Genomic DNA, 17011 nt, shown 5'->3' with positions numbered 1-17011 from the left:
GAATGCAAAACATTGGCTGCAGTCTGAGATCAGGCATGTCTGGAGAAGTTGATTAAGCTTCTACCATTGCACTTTTCGGTTCCTGAGGCAGCCGTTGCTAACTTTAAGCTAGTACATCTACCCTGCCCCTCAAATATAGCACCATGTTTGGCATCTCATGTTTTTGCTGTTGGCAGAGTCAAACCCTGGTATCCCTGAATAATCACAGGGAGCAGGGTCATGAGAGCAATTGTCTGCACTAACCCAAACTCTGAGGCAGCAGCTCTTTTTGTGGCATTCCTGGGGAATGCAATTATGGAAAGAAGATGCAAAGAATTCTCTTGTCTGCCTTAGAGTTTTCTGTTGAATTAAGGAGACTTAACGTGGTGCTTGTGGGGAGATAGGTGTGCATAGAGGTCAGTGCTAGCAAGTTATTTGGGCCAGAGAAGAAATGTGTGACTGGAACTGTAAGTTCTCTGAATCAGTCAGTGTGTAAGGATGGGTACTAGTAGGGCTTAGAGGTCTACATCAGCAAATTTGCCGGTGTTAGTTGTCTTTGCTCAGTTCCATACAGAGATGGCATTCAAACAGAATAGTTTGCTCCTTGACTGGGTTTTAATGTCTCAGACAGGAGAATGGTGTACACCGGAGGATGGAGGAGCTGATTCACATGTATATACTCTTCCTGGGGAAAGGTACTCTGTTGTAGTTACTACTGTTGCAAAAAATCCAGCAATGTAATGAGGTAAAGACGTAAGCTACAGTGTCTGATATTTCAAGTGATTTCTAGAGATCCATCTCCCATCCACACCTACACTCTGAATAAGAAGGAGAAGCCTCAGACGAAACTGTGGTAGCCTGGAAGAATTGAGCTGTAACATTGCCTGCTTGCCTGGAGGCTGTCAACATTGAGCGTCTGCAGAGTTACCACCTGTGTCCCCCTCATCCAATTGCATGCTGCTTGTATCACTCTCATCGCCATGGCTTAAATCTTCTTCTGCCCAGCCTATTCCCAGGCTCTCGTCCCAAGAAGAGTTAGAGGGGTCTGACATTGAATAAAGCATGTCTCCAGAGTCCCCCTCCTTTATAGGTCCAGAATTGTCCCTGCCTACTCCTTGCTCTCCCAACTGGGGATTCAAGCTCTTGTTTTATCTTTCCCCCTAGATCTTCCGCCATGGTTCCTGTCAGTTGCCCCCTTTTCTAACCGGGCATTTTGGAGGCTTCCAGCCTCCTTAGGGGTCTTTTTGGTTTTGTTATTTACTGGCATTGCACCCCCACCGGCGTGTGGCCCCATAGCAATGTCCAAGTTTTCCCCAGACTCTATGATCTCCCTACAATCATCCCCTGTCACCATGCTTCCAACACTCACCTCTTTACCATTGAAGAAAGAAGTTGAAGAGATAACCTGGGTGAGTGCTTCCTGGGGTAACGAAGGTCCCCCATCACAGAGGCCTTGACTGTAGTCTCACCATCGGCCGCCATCTCTGTAGCCTGTGACTTGAAGAGTGCAGGCACCGTTTGCCTACCGCAAGCTGGGGCTCCTCCTTTCACTGCCTGCTCGCCTGAGTCTGGAGGCACACGACCAGCTGCTCTCCGTACTCCAGCGCTGGCTCCAATCCTACCGCCAGTTGCCTTTGCGGAATTCGCGGAATGCACTTCCGTGGGCGGCCCATGGCTCTTTGCGCTTCTCGTTGCCTTCGAAGGCATTGGGCGTGTTGTAGAATCCTTTCACGTCGGAAGGAAGAAGAGATCCACGTGGTAAAGTCTTGAGGGTGCCGGTGGATTGCAACACCTCAACCAGAGCCGCCAAATCATGCCCAGAAAGAGTCTGGTTTCATAATGACCAGGCGGGGGGAGGTTTACCTAGAGAGTGTCAGTCAGCCAGCTTACTCGGCCAGCAGCGCAGCCACCATCTTGCCCCTATAACCCGGTCACAACTGGAATGTTGTAACACTAGAATGTCGTAAACATCGAGATCACTGTAACATCTCCGCAAATAAGTTTAAAGACCCGGCCGGGTCATTAGTATGGGGCTATCCTTTCTCCCCTAATCTGGACAGCAGTGTGGTGCCTGCTGGAGGGGCGCCCACGGGGTCCGGTATATTGGAAAATCTAGAAGAAATCTCTCTTTCCACTATTTATCAGAGTATCATGGCCCACAGGGAGGAGACTCTGGCAGAGAGCCTGAGGACCCAAGGCGCATGCCGTAAACTACAAAACTCTATACGTAGAGTTGCGCAGTCCTGTTCGGAGGTCGCAGTAAGGATTGGGGAGGCAGATGCCCGGATCTCGACAATAGAGGATGAGCTTGTTATACAGAGTACCCTCACTGATTCCCTAAAGGCACAAAAGGAAGATACTATCTGGAAATTAACTGACCTGGAAAATGGTGCTAGAAGGAACAATTTGCGGGTTCTGGGTGTTCCAGAAGGCATGGAGGGAGCTGATGTCCGGAACTTCATGGTAGAACTTTTTACAGAGGCATTCTCGGAACTCCTGCAGTGGAACTGGAAAGTGGAGATGCAGAGGGCCCATAGATTTCCCTTCAATCAACATAAAAGAGCAGGACAATCCACAACCCATCCCAGATCTATTCTGATCTGATTGAGTATCTTTTTGGCCTGGGAAGCAGTATATGAATTGGCTAGAACAGACCGGACGGAAAAGGGTAGAAAAGGGATGCAAATTTTTTGTAAGGGCCGACTACTGTCATGCGACAGTAGCAAAAAGATGGCAGTTGCAGCAATGATCCCATTGCTTCAGGCAAAGGGAGCGCAGGTTTTTTTGCTCAACCCAGCCAAACTAAAATTTGTAAGGGCCAGATGCAGTTTTTTACTTCAGAAGTACAAGCAAAATAATTTTTGCAATCGATTTAAGGAAGAAATGTAAATATAATGCTGCTTTTGCATATGATCTGATTAGCTGATGTCTACTTCGGAAGCCAAGTGTTTTTTCCCCCTCTTTTTTCTGACCTCTTTAGGGGGAGAAGAGGATCCCAGGTGCGTGGGGATTGTCAGTTTATCATCACTGAGGACCTTTGGTCCTTATGCCTCATCAAGTTGGAGGGCGGTGGTAGGGAGGGTGCTGGTGGGTTGGGGTAGTGGTGGGCGGGGGGCTCCGGGGAGGAAGGGGTGGGCAAAAAATGATAAAGAAATATTGTGGAAGGAGGAGCATCACATAATGAGTGAGCACAGAGAGAGGAAGGGGAAGTTTGAGGAAAGGGGTAGCACGGTGAAGGGAAAGACAAAGATAGAGAAGGGTCTTGAGAGAATTTGGCGGTAAAGCCTCTGCTTTGGGAATGGGTAAGGTGAATATATGTACTATTAATGTGGGGGGCCTAAATGACAGGAGTAAACGAGCTAGGGTTACTGCGGATCTGAAAATGCAAGTGTCCGAAATAATTTGTCAGCAGGAAACACATGTCCCATGGGGAAAACTGGATATCTTGATGATTAGTGGCTACAACTTGGCTGCATGCTGTACTCAAACCTCCATTATAAGGGGGGTTGCTATACATGTTAAAAATGGTATGGGGCCTGTCATTTGGGTAAAGGAGGCTAAATGGGGCAGATGGGCGATTGTGTTATTACCGATGGGACTGACATTTTGTATGGTTCGAACCAGAATGAACAAAAATGTTTAATGATCTAGAAGTTGAGTTGGCAAGCTGGCCAGAACCATTAGTTATCTTTGGGGATCTGAACATTAATCTTGATATGTGCTGGGACCCTAGATCAAAATATAAAGGTAGGAGGCCATTGGTACATAAAGCTTTGGTGGCATTAAAGACAAGCTTTGGCTGCAAATAACCTGGGCATTCAGGTCGATAACTGTCTCTCCTTCAGGGCTCAGGTGTAGGGCCTAGCCGGCAAATGCTTTGCCATCCTGAAGATGCTGAGAAAGTTCCTGCCGCTTCTTTCCTTGGAACACAGAAAGACCACTGTCCAGGCCCTGATTGGATCAAGGCTGGACTACTCTAACATCCTTTACCTTGGACTGCCTGACTACCTCCTATCGCGTCTTCAGGTGGTGCAGAACTCGGCGGCCCGCGCCATCCTTGGCCTCCCCAGGAGAGCAAGGGCCAGTGAGCTTCTTAAAACTCTCCACTGGCTTCCCATGAAGAAGCGGATTACCTTTAAGGCCCTGACCATCGCGTTTAAGCTCTTCATGGCACAGGTGCCCGCTATCTTCAGAAATGGGTCAGTTTTTACTCACCATCCAGATCCTTGCGCTCTTCAACCCAGGCCAAGGCAGTCACTCCCATGATCCGTCGTGCTCTTTTAAACATCTCGCCCCTCGGCTGTGGAACGATCTTCCTCTCTCTCTCAGATCCAGCCCCAATCTATTGGCTTTCAGGAAAGACTTGAAGACCTTCCTTTTCCTGCAATAACACCGTCTTGCTGAGCTATGCCCCCTTCATTCGTCCGTCTTTCTCCACTCTGGACTTGTTGAGTCTCCAACAGCGCCGGGACACTCCTCAGAGTAGCCGTGCGCTATAGAAGCACCCCTTTTAACATAACATAACATTTAGTCGACGGATGGGGTGTGAAGCATCCTTTAGATCCAGGCTACACGTATTTTTCATATCTTCATAATAAATGTCAGGCTAGATTATTTTTTTGTCTTATCAATCGGAAATGATGTGGGAATTAAGAAATTACCTAAACTACTATCTGACCTCAACTCATTAATGTTGGAATGTGTAACACAGCAGGGTGTACTGCTCTACAATGCCTCCTTTATGCAACACGTGCGGCAATGGATTAAACAATATTTTGATGTGAACCGCTATAGTACTTCTCGAAGCATGGTCTGGGATAGCTTTAAGGCGGGTGTGCGGGAGGAAGTCATCAACTTTGTTGGGAGGGATAGGCGACTGGAGAAAGAGGAAATAGAGGGTCTAATTGGTAAATTAACGGTTCTGGAAAAGGATCATACCTTGTAGATGAGTCAAAAGCAACATGTGACAGTAACATCCCTGCAGCAAGAAATTGCAAAAACGAAAGCTGAAAGCAGTAGCTATTATAATAGTTATCTTTAAAAAAAAAAGATAAGCCACCAGACAGTCCGGCCTCGAATCGGTCGATTTCACTCATCAGTGCCGATGCTAAGCTCTACTCTAAAATGTATGCGTCACGGCTGAGTAGGATTATAGCTCAGGTTGTCTCCTCCTTGCAACACAGCTTTATTCCGGGGAGGGGAACCACTGACCAAATTAGCAGAACTATTGCCTAATTGATGCAACAGAAGTATTAAGGTAGAAGATGGCCTTGATTCTCCTAGATGCAGAAAAGGCCTTTAACCGTGTGGCCTGGCAGTATCTATGGGGGATTTTGGAACGGAAGGGGTTCGGTCCGGGTCTCATTACAGCAATATGAGCAATGTATTTTAGGCACTATGCTAGGCTACAGATCTTGGGCCAAGAATCAGGCTGTATTGAGGTTGCCAGGGGAACAAGGCAGGGTTGCCCCTGCTCCCTAATTTTGTTTGGCTTATATATAGATCCATTTATTCAGCAATGACTCCAAAAACGTGTACAAAGCCAGTGTCCATCAATGGTTTTGACACCAAAGTAATGGCATATGCGGATGATATCTCTATTTCAACTTCAGATTCAGAGATGGCCTTGATAGAAATAGAGAAGCTGGCCGAGGAATATGGTAAGACCTCAGGATATATCCTAAACGCAGGGAAAACGCAGATTGTTTGCAATTCCAATACTCTCTGTACTGCTAATCGTAGATCATATGTAGCAGGGTAACTTGGGATTAGTCTCCAGCAGGGTTAGTGAAGTGTGGCCAATAAATGTACGCCCCATGATTAATAAGATCAGTACAGATTAAAACGTCTGGATAGGCTACATTTTACGATAATTGGCAGATGTAACATCCTAAAGATGATGATTTTCCCTAAGATGTAGAATCTTTTCCGCTCCATTCCCTTGGAAATTGAAGGTCATTTGTTAAAAAAACTGAATTCTCTCTTTATTGGTTTTATTTAGAGGTATAAGAAAATTAGTCGATCTTTAAGGCTTCTAACCCTACCACTAGAGGATGGCGATTCCGAATATGCTTTGCTATTATTACGCTACTTTTCTACAACAGATGGCGTAACTGGTCGTAGGGGGAATGCAGGTGTCAATATCAGGGGCCAGGAGTATGATACAGCTATTCCTTCCATTATGAGTAGGTTATGGGTAGATAGGCCCACAAAGTGCTTCTCAGAACAACTTTAAGCCAGTTATTACAAGAAAACCCGATTTAAGTGTGAAATTGCAGTATGGAAAGTGTGGTCTAAATTGGTGAAAATTATGAAGATACCTACACATAATTGATATTTACCGCTGTGGCAGTCCTCCCTGTTTTCTGCAGTGACCTATGATGCCGTGTGTAAACAATGGGAACAAAAGGGTATAATCAGAATTGCGGATTTATATAGGGCCAATCATACCTGATCGTTTCCTTTTCTTCAGGAGGGATATGGTGTAATGTCGGGATCATATTTTGAAAATATTCAGATTATCAGCTATCTCTCCCAAGCCCGGCATAAGCAGCTCTCTTTAAATACAATTCCATTATTGGAGGCAGTTATGAGTTCCTGCTCTAGGATTAAACACATTTATAACATTTTATTGGAATCAGTTCCTGAAGACCTAGAGCAGGTTGAACTCAATTGGACTCGGAAGCCGGGTGATGGAGATATAAATTTGTACAGGTCAATTGCATTAGGATTGGGAATTTTTCTAGCTACTAATCTACAAGCCCAACACTATCAAACGATTTTTAATTTGTACTTTACTCCGACCAAGTTTGTCAGTTGGGGGAAGAGGGAGGACGATCTATGCCCAAGATGTGCTTTGGGACCAGCTGATTTGGTGCATATGTACTTTTTGTGTGGGAAGTTGACACACTTAAAAGAACGGATTGAGTAATTTCTGTTTGACTCATTAGGTAAGTGAGTTGTTATAACCGCACTGCTGATGTTATTGAGCCATGATAGTAAGGTGCAACTGAATAATCTCCAGGTGAATTTTACATTCATCGCAATCGCAGTTGCTTGACTGTTTATTGCCACTCAATGGAAAGACGTGGAGTTCCCTACTTATCAGGCTTGGCTAGGCTGCTTTTTCGCTATATATAATCTTGAACAAACATTGTATAATTGTAAAGGTGGCCGTGGTGTTAAGAAAGGGTGAAAGATCTGGGCACCAGTGAGTAAATGGCTTACAAGGCATAGTGGGGGTAGGGATTGGTTAGATTCTGGTTTGTAACAGAGGGTTGACTACCCCCAGAAGGATGGGGTGGACGGGCGGGTATAAGGGTTTCTGGGAAAACGTCATTTATTGTTTGCTAGTTGCCACCTGAATTATTTATTTCTGATGTGTTCCCTCCCTCTTAGGTAATAAAGCTTAATAAAAGTATATTTTAGTTATCTATGTGGAAATATTTGTACATGTTAATTTGTGATGCTACCATATTTGGTTTATAACTGATCGATAAAAAAAGAAGGCTGTCAACATAATACAGCATATTGCCTGCAATGGAAGTTGGCAAGTCTAGGTGTAGAGTCCTAACAATGGATCCTTAACTGAGAGCTGTGAAATGAAAAGTTGGTTTGCGCCGCTAGAGATTTAATAAAGTAATGGCAGAAAATAAATTGAAATTCGACAAAATGCTGCAGATAATATAGATAGGGTACCAAACCGAGTGCAGCCGAAAGATAGTAGGATTAAAACAACCTAAAATTGGTGCCATTAAATTCACACCCTTCCTGAGGTACATCATTTACAGGAGGTGGTGAAGACCTCTCTCAGTGAAGTGGAAAAGTCACGGTTTGAGATGTGCCCTTTCAAGCAGTAAAATGTTAACACTGCCCTTTATGGTGGCTTAGTGGTGTTCAGGAGGATGGCTACTATGCTGACTATTCAGCAGGCTAATCTGTGAATTCTGCACTTAGGGCAGCTACCTTTAAGAATGTGCTGAACTTTGAGGAACAAAGAAAGTAGATTTTTCCTGACTTAAACTTGGAAATAATGTGAAGCAAAAAAGGGCTCTTCAAGTTTTACAAGATGAACTGTTGGATATAAATATATTCTGTCCTTCACTCTGCAAAGCTCTCTGTTACGCAAAGGGAAAGTGCACTTGTTTACTCTGGGTCTGTGCACACTAGTTTTAAGACCAATTAAACATAACGAAAGATCAAACATGAGTCTTGTTTTATATGTGAACCATTTATGCTGTGATACTAGGGGTTCTCCCTGAGTCAAGTGTTTCATTTTCATTCTTATGAAACAACAAGAAGAAAACAGGTTACTGTTCCCATCTGTGTCAGTGGGAGCGTATCTCCACATGGTATTTATTGTCCTTACAATTAAAAAAAACATGTCTTACATCCCTTTAGTCGAGTGAACCTAATGTTGCAGTTTCGTGATGTGGTAACTAGGGTTTAAGAAATTGTAAACATGTATATTGATATGTTTTAGGCAGTTTGTACATGTTGTTATAAAGATTGAAACCTAAACACAAGAAAACAACACATTAAAATACCCAGCACAGAAGTTTCTACTGCTGGTAGAAGAAGTAAAAGCTTTGTTATACCTTTACATTAAAGGGACCAAGGAATCTGTTTTTTTATGTCCAAACTCGTAGCAATATTTTTGAAGCTTGCACGGTTATTTTTCAATCAAAGATTAAAAGCACAGTCTGTAGTTAGGATAAATGTATGTAGCTTTATGCAACTCTGGTTAGCTTCATAGAATGGCCCCAGTACATAGGTTACATTGTCAACATCTACAATGGAAGATTTCAGAGTAGCAATTTTCCCACCAGCAAATGGCAAAAATGCAACGCCTGTGAAAAATCTATTTGAAGCCTCAAAATCAGTTTTAACATTTTAGAAGGCAGTGGTGAGAGGTGAAAAAATTATTAATGTAACATTGTGGTTTGTCTCAGATTTAATCCTTGTATACTTGGTAGGATGGGCCTGACTTGCCTTCAGGGTTCCTTTTAACAGTAGCTGTTCTGTCTCCTTTCAGATGCTATGCAGCACCAGCAGCTTTGGCAGTCCATCAAATGTTTGTGGGTCACCACCTAGCCTACGAGGAAATCCACACAGCTGGGAGAGCGTCTGCCTCCCCACAGAAACATCTGGGGCGTCCTCTGGCAACTACAAGAAAGCTCCAGGTTTTGAGAGAGAAGACCAAGTGGCAGCAGATTACCTAAAGAGTTTGAAAAGCCAGGTTAGCAGACTTCTGTTTTTGGAAAACAATGCATATAAAACATTGGATTGCTATAAAATCCTGTATTTTCAAGAACAGGCACGACTATCCACATACCCAGAGTTAACTGTTACTTTTGTTGCAGCTACACTCTCCATCATGCTATACCACACACTGTTTGTTAGGAACACGTTAGTGAGAATGCCAACCATACAATCACAGCCTAGATAAGCAACATGGGGCTCATTTACAAGAATTCATTCATTCGTAATTCGACCAATTCAGGAGTTGCATCCAGGCCACAAAAATCCCATATGTTTTCTCCTAGCTATTTCGCCAGCTAAAATCTGAAAGCAAGTGAAATAGATAGGTGAGATCAGATACAAAAAAACACTAGACTTGGTGTGAATGCCCCAATTCTTGCATGTCATTCTGCATTTCTTATGGGGCTAATGTATAATGGCTTGGCATTCCTGAATTTCAAAGGCACTAACAGACAGAGTTTTCCAATGGATATTTCTAAACCCAGATTCTCCAGTATTGGGGTGTCTTTCATAGACTCACATGCCTGAAATCATTCCCCGTCGTCGGAGTGGGAGTCCCACGGTACATAAAAAAGCAATAATATGCCTATAGAAAAACCAAAACCTTGGTAATAACAAACCAGGAAGTAATGTAGCCCTAAGCTACAGTGTACAAAACCTCCACACTCATGACTATCCTAGTCATTTTGTATAGACCAAACTGCAGCCAATCAGGCGACAGCACCCACCAGAATGTTCTTCTCAGAGGCTCAGGCTCTCAGATTTTCCCGCACGGGAGTGAAACCAAAATAATTGCCTGAGGGAGCCTCTGAGGGGAGGTGGGCGGGTGCATGTGAATCTATGAAAGACACCAATACTGGAGAACCACATATTCCAGGTAAGTAACTATTGTTCTTCTCCAGTATTGGTGTGTCTTTTATAGATTCACATGCCTGAATCAGAGTAGATAGCAGTACAAAAGAACATCATGCTCATAGACGCTTATTGTATCATAGGATAGATGCATAAATACCTAAACAATAATAACATGTAAGAAGCGTCTAAAAAGAGCATAGAGGAGGAGGGAGAACAGGGGCTCACTTATTTGAAAAGATTGCGAAGAACTGCTCTTCCCACCGAAGCATCTTCATCACTGGCCGAGTCCAAACAGTAGTATCTGGTAAAAGTTTGCCTGCTGGACCAAGTTGCAGCTCTGCAGATCTGAAGAAGAGGCACACCTGCGAAAAGAGCGGTGGAAGAGGATACCGCTCTTGTAGAATGAGCTCTAGGTAAAGACTGCAAGGGTCTTCCTGCTTGTTGATGACAGAGTCCAATTGCTGAGGAAACCCATCGGGCTATAGTTTGTTTGGATACCGCGCATCCCTGGCGCAGTCTTCCATAGGCCACAAACAATTGGTCTGTCTTGCGAATAGTGGCTGTTCTTTGAAGGTAGAACTTGAGACATCTCCTGATGTCTAAAGAGTGTAAAGCTCTTTCAGTCGCGGATTGTGGATTTGGAAAAAATGTTTTGAGAATCACCGGCTCATTAATATGAAAGTCAGATGGAACCTTGGGCATGTACCTAGGATTAGTACGTAGCACCACAGAATCTGAAGTAAATTGCAAGAAAGGAGATTTTTAATTGAATGCTTGAATGTCACTATTGCAATTAAAAGGTAACTTTAAATTGTTAGCTTTTTCTAGTATTTTAGCAGTTTAGAAATGTTGAAGTATTGAAATGTCTCATAGCACTAAAGAGCCTTGCTAGCTGTAAAGGGGCTCTTCACAAACACTTATGCGCTCTTATACAAACTTTGTTTTAGAGTTTCTTTTCTTAAACCTTCACTTTTTAACCCTTCAGAACACAGTATTGCTATTGGCAGCAAGGCAATTTATAAATGCTTTGGTCTGAGCTGATTTATCCTGTAGAAATAATTACACTGCATTCAGGCACGCTGCTCTTGTATTTTTTACTAAATGTTTGTATTTTATTACAATGCTTTTTATTGAAATGATCTTTTAAAGATGGAGCATAGGTGAGGCATGAGAAGGAAACAGCAGGAGATCCCGCGTGCATAATGATCCGACAGATGTGCCCCAGGTCTAATCCCCATAAGCCTGGAAATCCCTCTGATAGGGGATGTTCGAAGAGACCAGATGGGAACAGCCTGCTGCTCTTTTTATAACGCCTTCCCTTCAAAGCCTGCCTGCGCCTCCTACTTCTTAAATTTGCTAAGAACATTACATCTAAATACACGCTAGAGCAGCACCCACTGTAGCAAGTCTGAAAGGAAGGCGGAAAGAAGCTACAGAAAAAGAGGCAACTGTGCGAATAGAAACACAAGGGCCATAATGCTGCACCTTTAAAACAGGCGAGACCTAAAAAGGATCAAAGAAATCAACTGAATAACTAGAGGCAAAAAGCGCTGTTAGTTTCGGTTGGTTAGATTTTTGAAAAAGTAACTTGAAACAGCTCCACACTTGGGTAGAAGAGGGGGATCTAATTTCTACTGAACACGCTGGGTTTATGTATAATTATAGTACTCTTGGTAATGTTGCTGTGCTTTAATTGATCACTAAAAAATATACATTGATTCGAGGGCAACCGGTCTATGCAGCATTTATAGATTTCTCCATGGACTTTGTCGGGTGGACCCGCCAACACTATGGAAAAAATTACTCAGGCTGGGGCTATTTTCCAAAATTGTGACAACTAATGGATTAAAGAAGGGATATCTTCAGGCGGCCATTTGTTTCTTGTTGTTTGTATTGGATTTGCCTCAACAGCTTAATGGTATTAAAGAAGATCCACCAAGAATAGGGAGGTGCCCCTTCCTGTGCTTATTATGTGCCAATTATATCAACATTTTTAGTTTAACCTCAAAGGACATTAATTGTCTATCCCTGCTTCATCAGTTTGCGATTTCTCATTTCTTAAAAATAAATATCTCCAAGAATAAAATTGTATTTTTTTAGAAATCCAGGTTTGGAAAGCCCTACAAAGAATATTGGTATATTGGAAAGGAAAACTGGAAGTTGTGAAGTCCTATGTTCATTTAGGAAAGATTTTTCTATCAACTTGCTTGTAAGAGACCACATATCTCAGTTTTAGTAGGGAGACCTCTCTGGTCACTGGGTTACAAGCTTTTAATAATGCTGGTGGCCGTAGACTTTTTATTTACACTTGCTAACTGTATGTCGAGCATAAGTCCCTCCAACCCTGCTGTAGGCAGTGGAAATTATATATATAATATATATATATATATCTCAGGAAAAAGGGATTATTAGATCAAGTGGGGGGGTCAAGGTTTAAGAAAAATATGTAACTTAAATACCCTTGAAGCAATAAGATTAGAGTGTGGGGTAGTTAGATCGGGTGCAGAATTTGGCGGCCATGATAGTTGGGTATATTGGTTGCTATTTAGTGATGAGAATTCATTAAGACTCTATGCATTTGGAAAGTTAAGAGTGAAAAGTCGATACTCCATACATTTTTTAACAATGCTTTACATGCATTTAATTTAAAGCAGAAAACTATTATCTCGTGGTCAGCTATTCAGCTATAAAGTTTTTAAAGCAAGAGTCTGACAGTTCGTTTTTTTTTATGGATTCTGAATTGTGTAGTAATAAAAATATTTTCGGTGTATTAACCTCATGTTCAGTTAAGAATCCTCAAATATTTGCCCACTATTGATCATGGACTTCAGTGAATCTTGATGTTAGTACAACAAAATATTTTGCACTTACATTGCATGACAGCGTCATGGTAAACGCAGCAGGGAAAGGAGAGTGTATGTGACCTTTGTCATTATGGCTTTCAGGATATGGATTAGGTACTATTTAAAATGCTTTGCATTTAAAGTGCCGTATTTTTCGAAGACACTTAGTTTATTAAAATAATGTACGCTCTGTAATGGAACCCGTGCTTTTATAACTTCACCAGCAAATAAAATGTTTCTGTATTGTATGTATAGATTTAAAACATTTAAACAAAAATTTATATTAGAATGACTTAAACTCCATACATTGGCAACCTCCAGCACAAAACAGATGTTGGCCACAGATTCGCACAAAGTGTGTTTGGATTTGGGGCACAGCTTAAGATTGTGTTATGAATGCAGCCTCATGCATTCAAAGGTAATATTGGACTGTGTGTCATAGGATACTGGAAGAAGTAGCTTGCTGCTCGAATATCACACTCCAAGCTGAGGGTGTAGTCCTGCTCCCAAGACCACTCCACCAAAAAGTAATTGTCTTGGTCAAAGTCCAAGTGGAAATATAAGAACATAAACCGCAGTGGGCACAACAGTCTCGCCGCTCTATTAAATGAGAAGCCTCAAGGGCTTAAAGGTACCAATTGATCTTGCGTTCGATCTACTATTTAGGACCTGATGAGTTTATCCCGATGTACCCAAGTTATCCAGTATTGGGGTATCTTTCATACATTCACATACTTAGAATCATCCCCACCGACGAGGTGGAAGTCTTGCGGTATAATAAAATATATACATAATAGTCATAAAAAACATTATACAATAGGCTACTATGGACAGCAAAGTCACTACATCAGCCTATCTTAGTCCTTTTGTAATAAGAACCAAATTTGGAACACATCCAATCAGGCTGCAGCACCCTCTAAGAACACTCCACAGAGAGGCAAACCCTCCGATTTTCTACTGGACGTCGAGTAACAGGGAGTCTCCTTGAACTCTGCTCAGTTTCCTTCACCTTTGGTTGAACCTTGTGAGTAGCTATGTCTGATTCTTCTAAGAAAAGCTTATTTTTGCCTTGTTCTTCATGTGGGAAGAAGAGACTACATTTTGAAGATCCCCAAAAGGAATGTATTTACTGTCTTTATCCAGCACCCAAGGTTTAAGACTGCAGGATTTGTAGAACCTTCCCTGCCAAGACTTTGAAAGACCGAGAAAGAAGATTGCTGGTTTGTCTGGAGAAGTTGAAGGCTACTAGTGATTTTGTTTCAGGAGATGATGGCAGTGTTAGTCCTCAGGTGTCCACCCCTTTAACCAAGAAGAGGGATAGATCTTTTGATCCCCTGAGCGACAGAGTAAGACCTTGAAGAAGCCTCACTCTGAGACTGGTCACTCTTCCTCTAGAAAAGAGAAGCTTTCTTTCACTTCAGATGAGAAATCTGGTGAAAAAGGAAAGATTTCTGTGAAAACTGCCTCAAAACAGCAACAAAAACTCATTTGGAGTCTATCAGGACCCCGTCGACGTGGAAAAAAGCACAGTCGACAACAAAATCTCCTCAGACGGTGAGTGCTTCCTCTTAGTCGACAAAGAACATCCCGTTGTCCACGATTGCTCCGTCGACGACAGCATCGTCGACTAGGATATCATTGCCTGCTTAGTCGCTGATACCAACGACTACTCATTTCTCATTGACGCCAACCTTGTTTATCCGTCGATGATAACGTCGACTGTAGCTTTTGTTATGGCTATCTCAGCTGGCATTGACTCACCGTCTATGTACATCTCGTCGACACTGAAGCGTAAAAGACCTTCATCTTTACAGATTACACCAGTTTTGACGTCAAAATTGTCGTTATCATTCCAATCTTCACAAAACTATTATCAGGACGTTTCGCACATTTCACCCTTGCCTCCGAGCCACTATCTGAAGGAGTCAGATGATGATGGACTTTTTAGTCCAGCTCGTAACCCTTCTCAACTCCGGATCAAACATCAGGATGAAGATGATGAAGAAGAATACTATGAGCCTTGTGAGTCTGCGAGGAAAGGCCTATGGCCTTAATGCAAGACCTCACGGCTATGTTAAGGGATTATAATACACGTTTTCCACCAGCAGCGCCTGTTCCAACACAACTTCCTGTGCCTCCTGTTTTACAGATTGCAGTGAACCTCAAGAGGTTTTACCTGCGCAACATTTAGGTCAGGATGATGATGACGATACTGTTGCAGAGGATGGGGAATTACCAAATTCACCCACGACTGTGGATGAATACTTGATTCCTACCCCATCTTCACCAGTTCCTCATGAAGTAGATTCCTTTCCTGAAGATATTGGAGGTTTTCATGCGATTATGGAGAGGGCAGCAACCTGATTTCGTCTTCCAGTATCTGTGAAGCAAACATATTGTTTTCTTTATGATTTTAAAGACCGGATTAGAAAGTCTGTTCGTTCTATCCACATAATTGATAATATCTGGGAAGAAGGAACAAAAATAATGAAGAATCTATTTTTAGTGCCTGCGCTTCTTCCTAGAATTCATAAGAAATACAAAGCACCTGATAATGCTCCTTCTTGCCTGTCCGGATATCCTAGACCAGATTCTGTTATTTCACAGGCTGCTCAACGTAAGTCTTGGAATCCATCCATTCCTGTTACAGCACCGCCGATTAAGGATGGGAGGCACCTTGATAACATTGGTAAGCGTTTCATCACCATGGCTGGTGCTTCAGTTCGTGCTACAAACTCACTGGCGATTCTAGGGAGATATGACCGCCAGCTATGGTCGGACATTGCCCCATATCTCGACTACTTACGTGATGACAAGCAGCAGGAGGAAAGACAAATTCTCCTTGAAGGCGAAAGGGTGCATCCGAAATAATTGATATTTCTATGTACCTAGCGTCCTTTGGCTTTCGTCAACTGGCTAGAGCAGCAGTCCTCAGATGACAGGGATGGTTGAAATCTGCCACCTTCCGCCCTGAAGTCCAAACAAAGATTTTGGACATGCCATTCGACTGTGATATGTTGTTTTGAAAACATATAGATCAGGCTCTGCAAGACATCAAAAAAGATACTGACACTGCCAAAGCCCTCTGCACCTTACAATATAGAAAGACTCCTTTTGGGGGTCTAGAGGCAGAGGATTGTATTCCTTTCGTCGTGGCTATCAAAGATACCAATACCAAGGTAATCAGGGAAGATATATCTATCAACAACAGCAGCAGCAGCAATCCTACAGAAACCCTCCAGCTGCGGTTATAGACAGCAGAATAGAAGACGACAACCCCAAGGCAGGGATTCTGCTAGAAAACAGTGGCGACTTCTCTCAACAATTGGAAAAGGTTAACCACAGACAAGTGGGTTTTGGATATTCTCAAATTTGGGCATACCCTGGAATTTCTCAGTATCCTTCCTCTTCACCCACCTTGAAAGAAACATCCTCCACATCTTGCTCTTCTCAGGAAAGAAGCAAAAACCATGCTCTCGAAAGGAGCGATAGAAAGAGTCCTCCGCTCTCAGGTGGGGAAAGGGTTTTAATCCCGCTTTTTTCTAATAAAGAAAAAGTCAGGGGAATGGAGGCCTACCCTGGATTTAAGAAAGCTGAACAAATATCTTCAAAATAAATCTTTTTGCCTGGTCACGCTTCAAGAAATCCTTCAGCTTCTGGACCATGCAGATTTCATGACAACATTGGAGCTCCAGGATGCATACTTCCACATCACGATTCACCCCAAACATCGGAAATTCCTTCGCTTCACTGTGGCAAGTGCTCATTTCCAATTCAAACTCCTCCCCTTCGGTCTACGTTCAGCACTGAGAGTCTTTATGAAATTCCTGGCCCTGGTGGCGTCTCATCTCAGACTTCAAGGAATGCAGCTTTTTCCTTATCTGGACGACTGGCTAATAAAGGCTCCTTCTTTTCGGCGGGCCTCTTGAGTGACATCCACATGCCTTCACCTATTTCAGCCTCTGGGGCTGTCCCTCAACATTCAAAAATCAGTTATTTGACCTTCCCAAAGGATTCAATTTCCAGGCCTAGACTTGGATACTATCCAAGGCAAGGCATTCTTGTCCAAAGAA

The 17011-nt window shown here is 42.8% G+C and overlaps 1 protein-coding gene across 2 annotated transcripts in view; it reads left to right on the top strand.

The window, feature by feature from the left end:
• The window catches only part of UNK (unk zinc finger), a 670943-nt gene that overhangs the window by 486118 nt on the left and 167814 nt on the right, over positions 1–17011 (top strand). For both annotated transcript variants that reach the window (XM_086930733.1, XM_086930732.1), the window contains exon 9: positions 9014–9217. In XM_086930733.1, the coding sequence (XP_086786859.1) occupies positions 9014–9217 (204 nt within the window). The remainder of the gene's footprint in view (positions 1–9013; positions 9218–17011) is intronic.

Source organism: Lissotriton vulgaris, chromosome 7, assembly GCF_964263255.1.
Source record: "Lissotriton vulgaris chromosome 7, aLisVul1.2, whole genome shotgun sequence".
Classification (NCBI taxonomy): domain Eukaryota; kingdom Metazoa; phylum Chordata; class Amphibia; order Caudata; family Salamandridae; genus Lissotriton; species Lissotriton vulgaris.
This window is presented reverse-complemented; position numbering and strand designations above follow the sequence as displayed.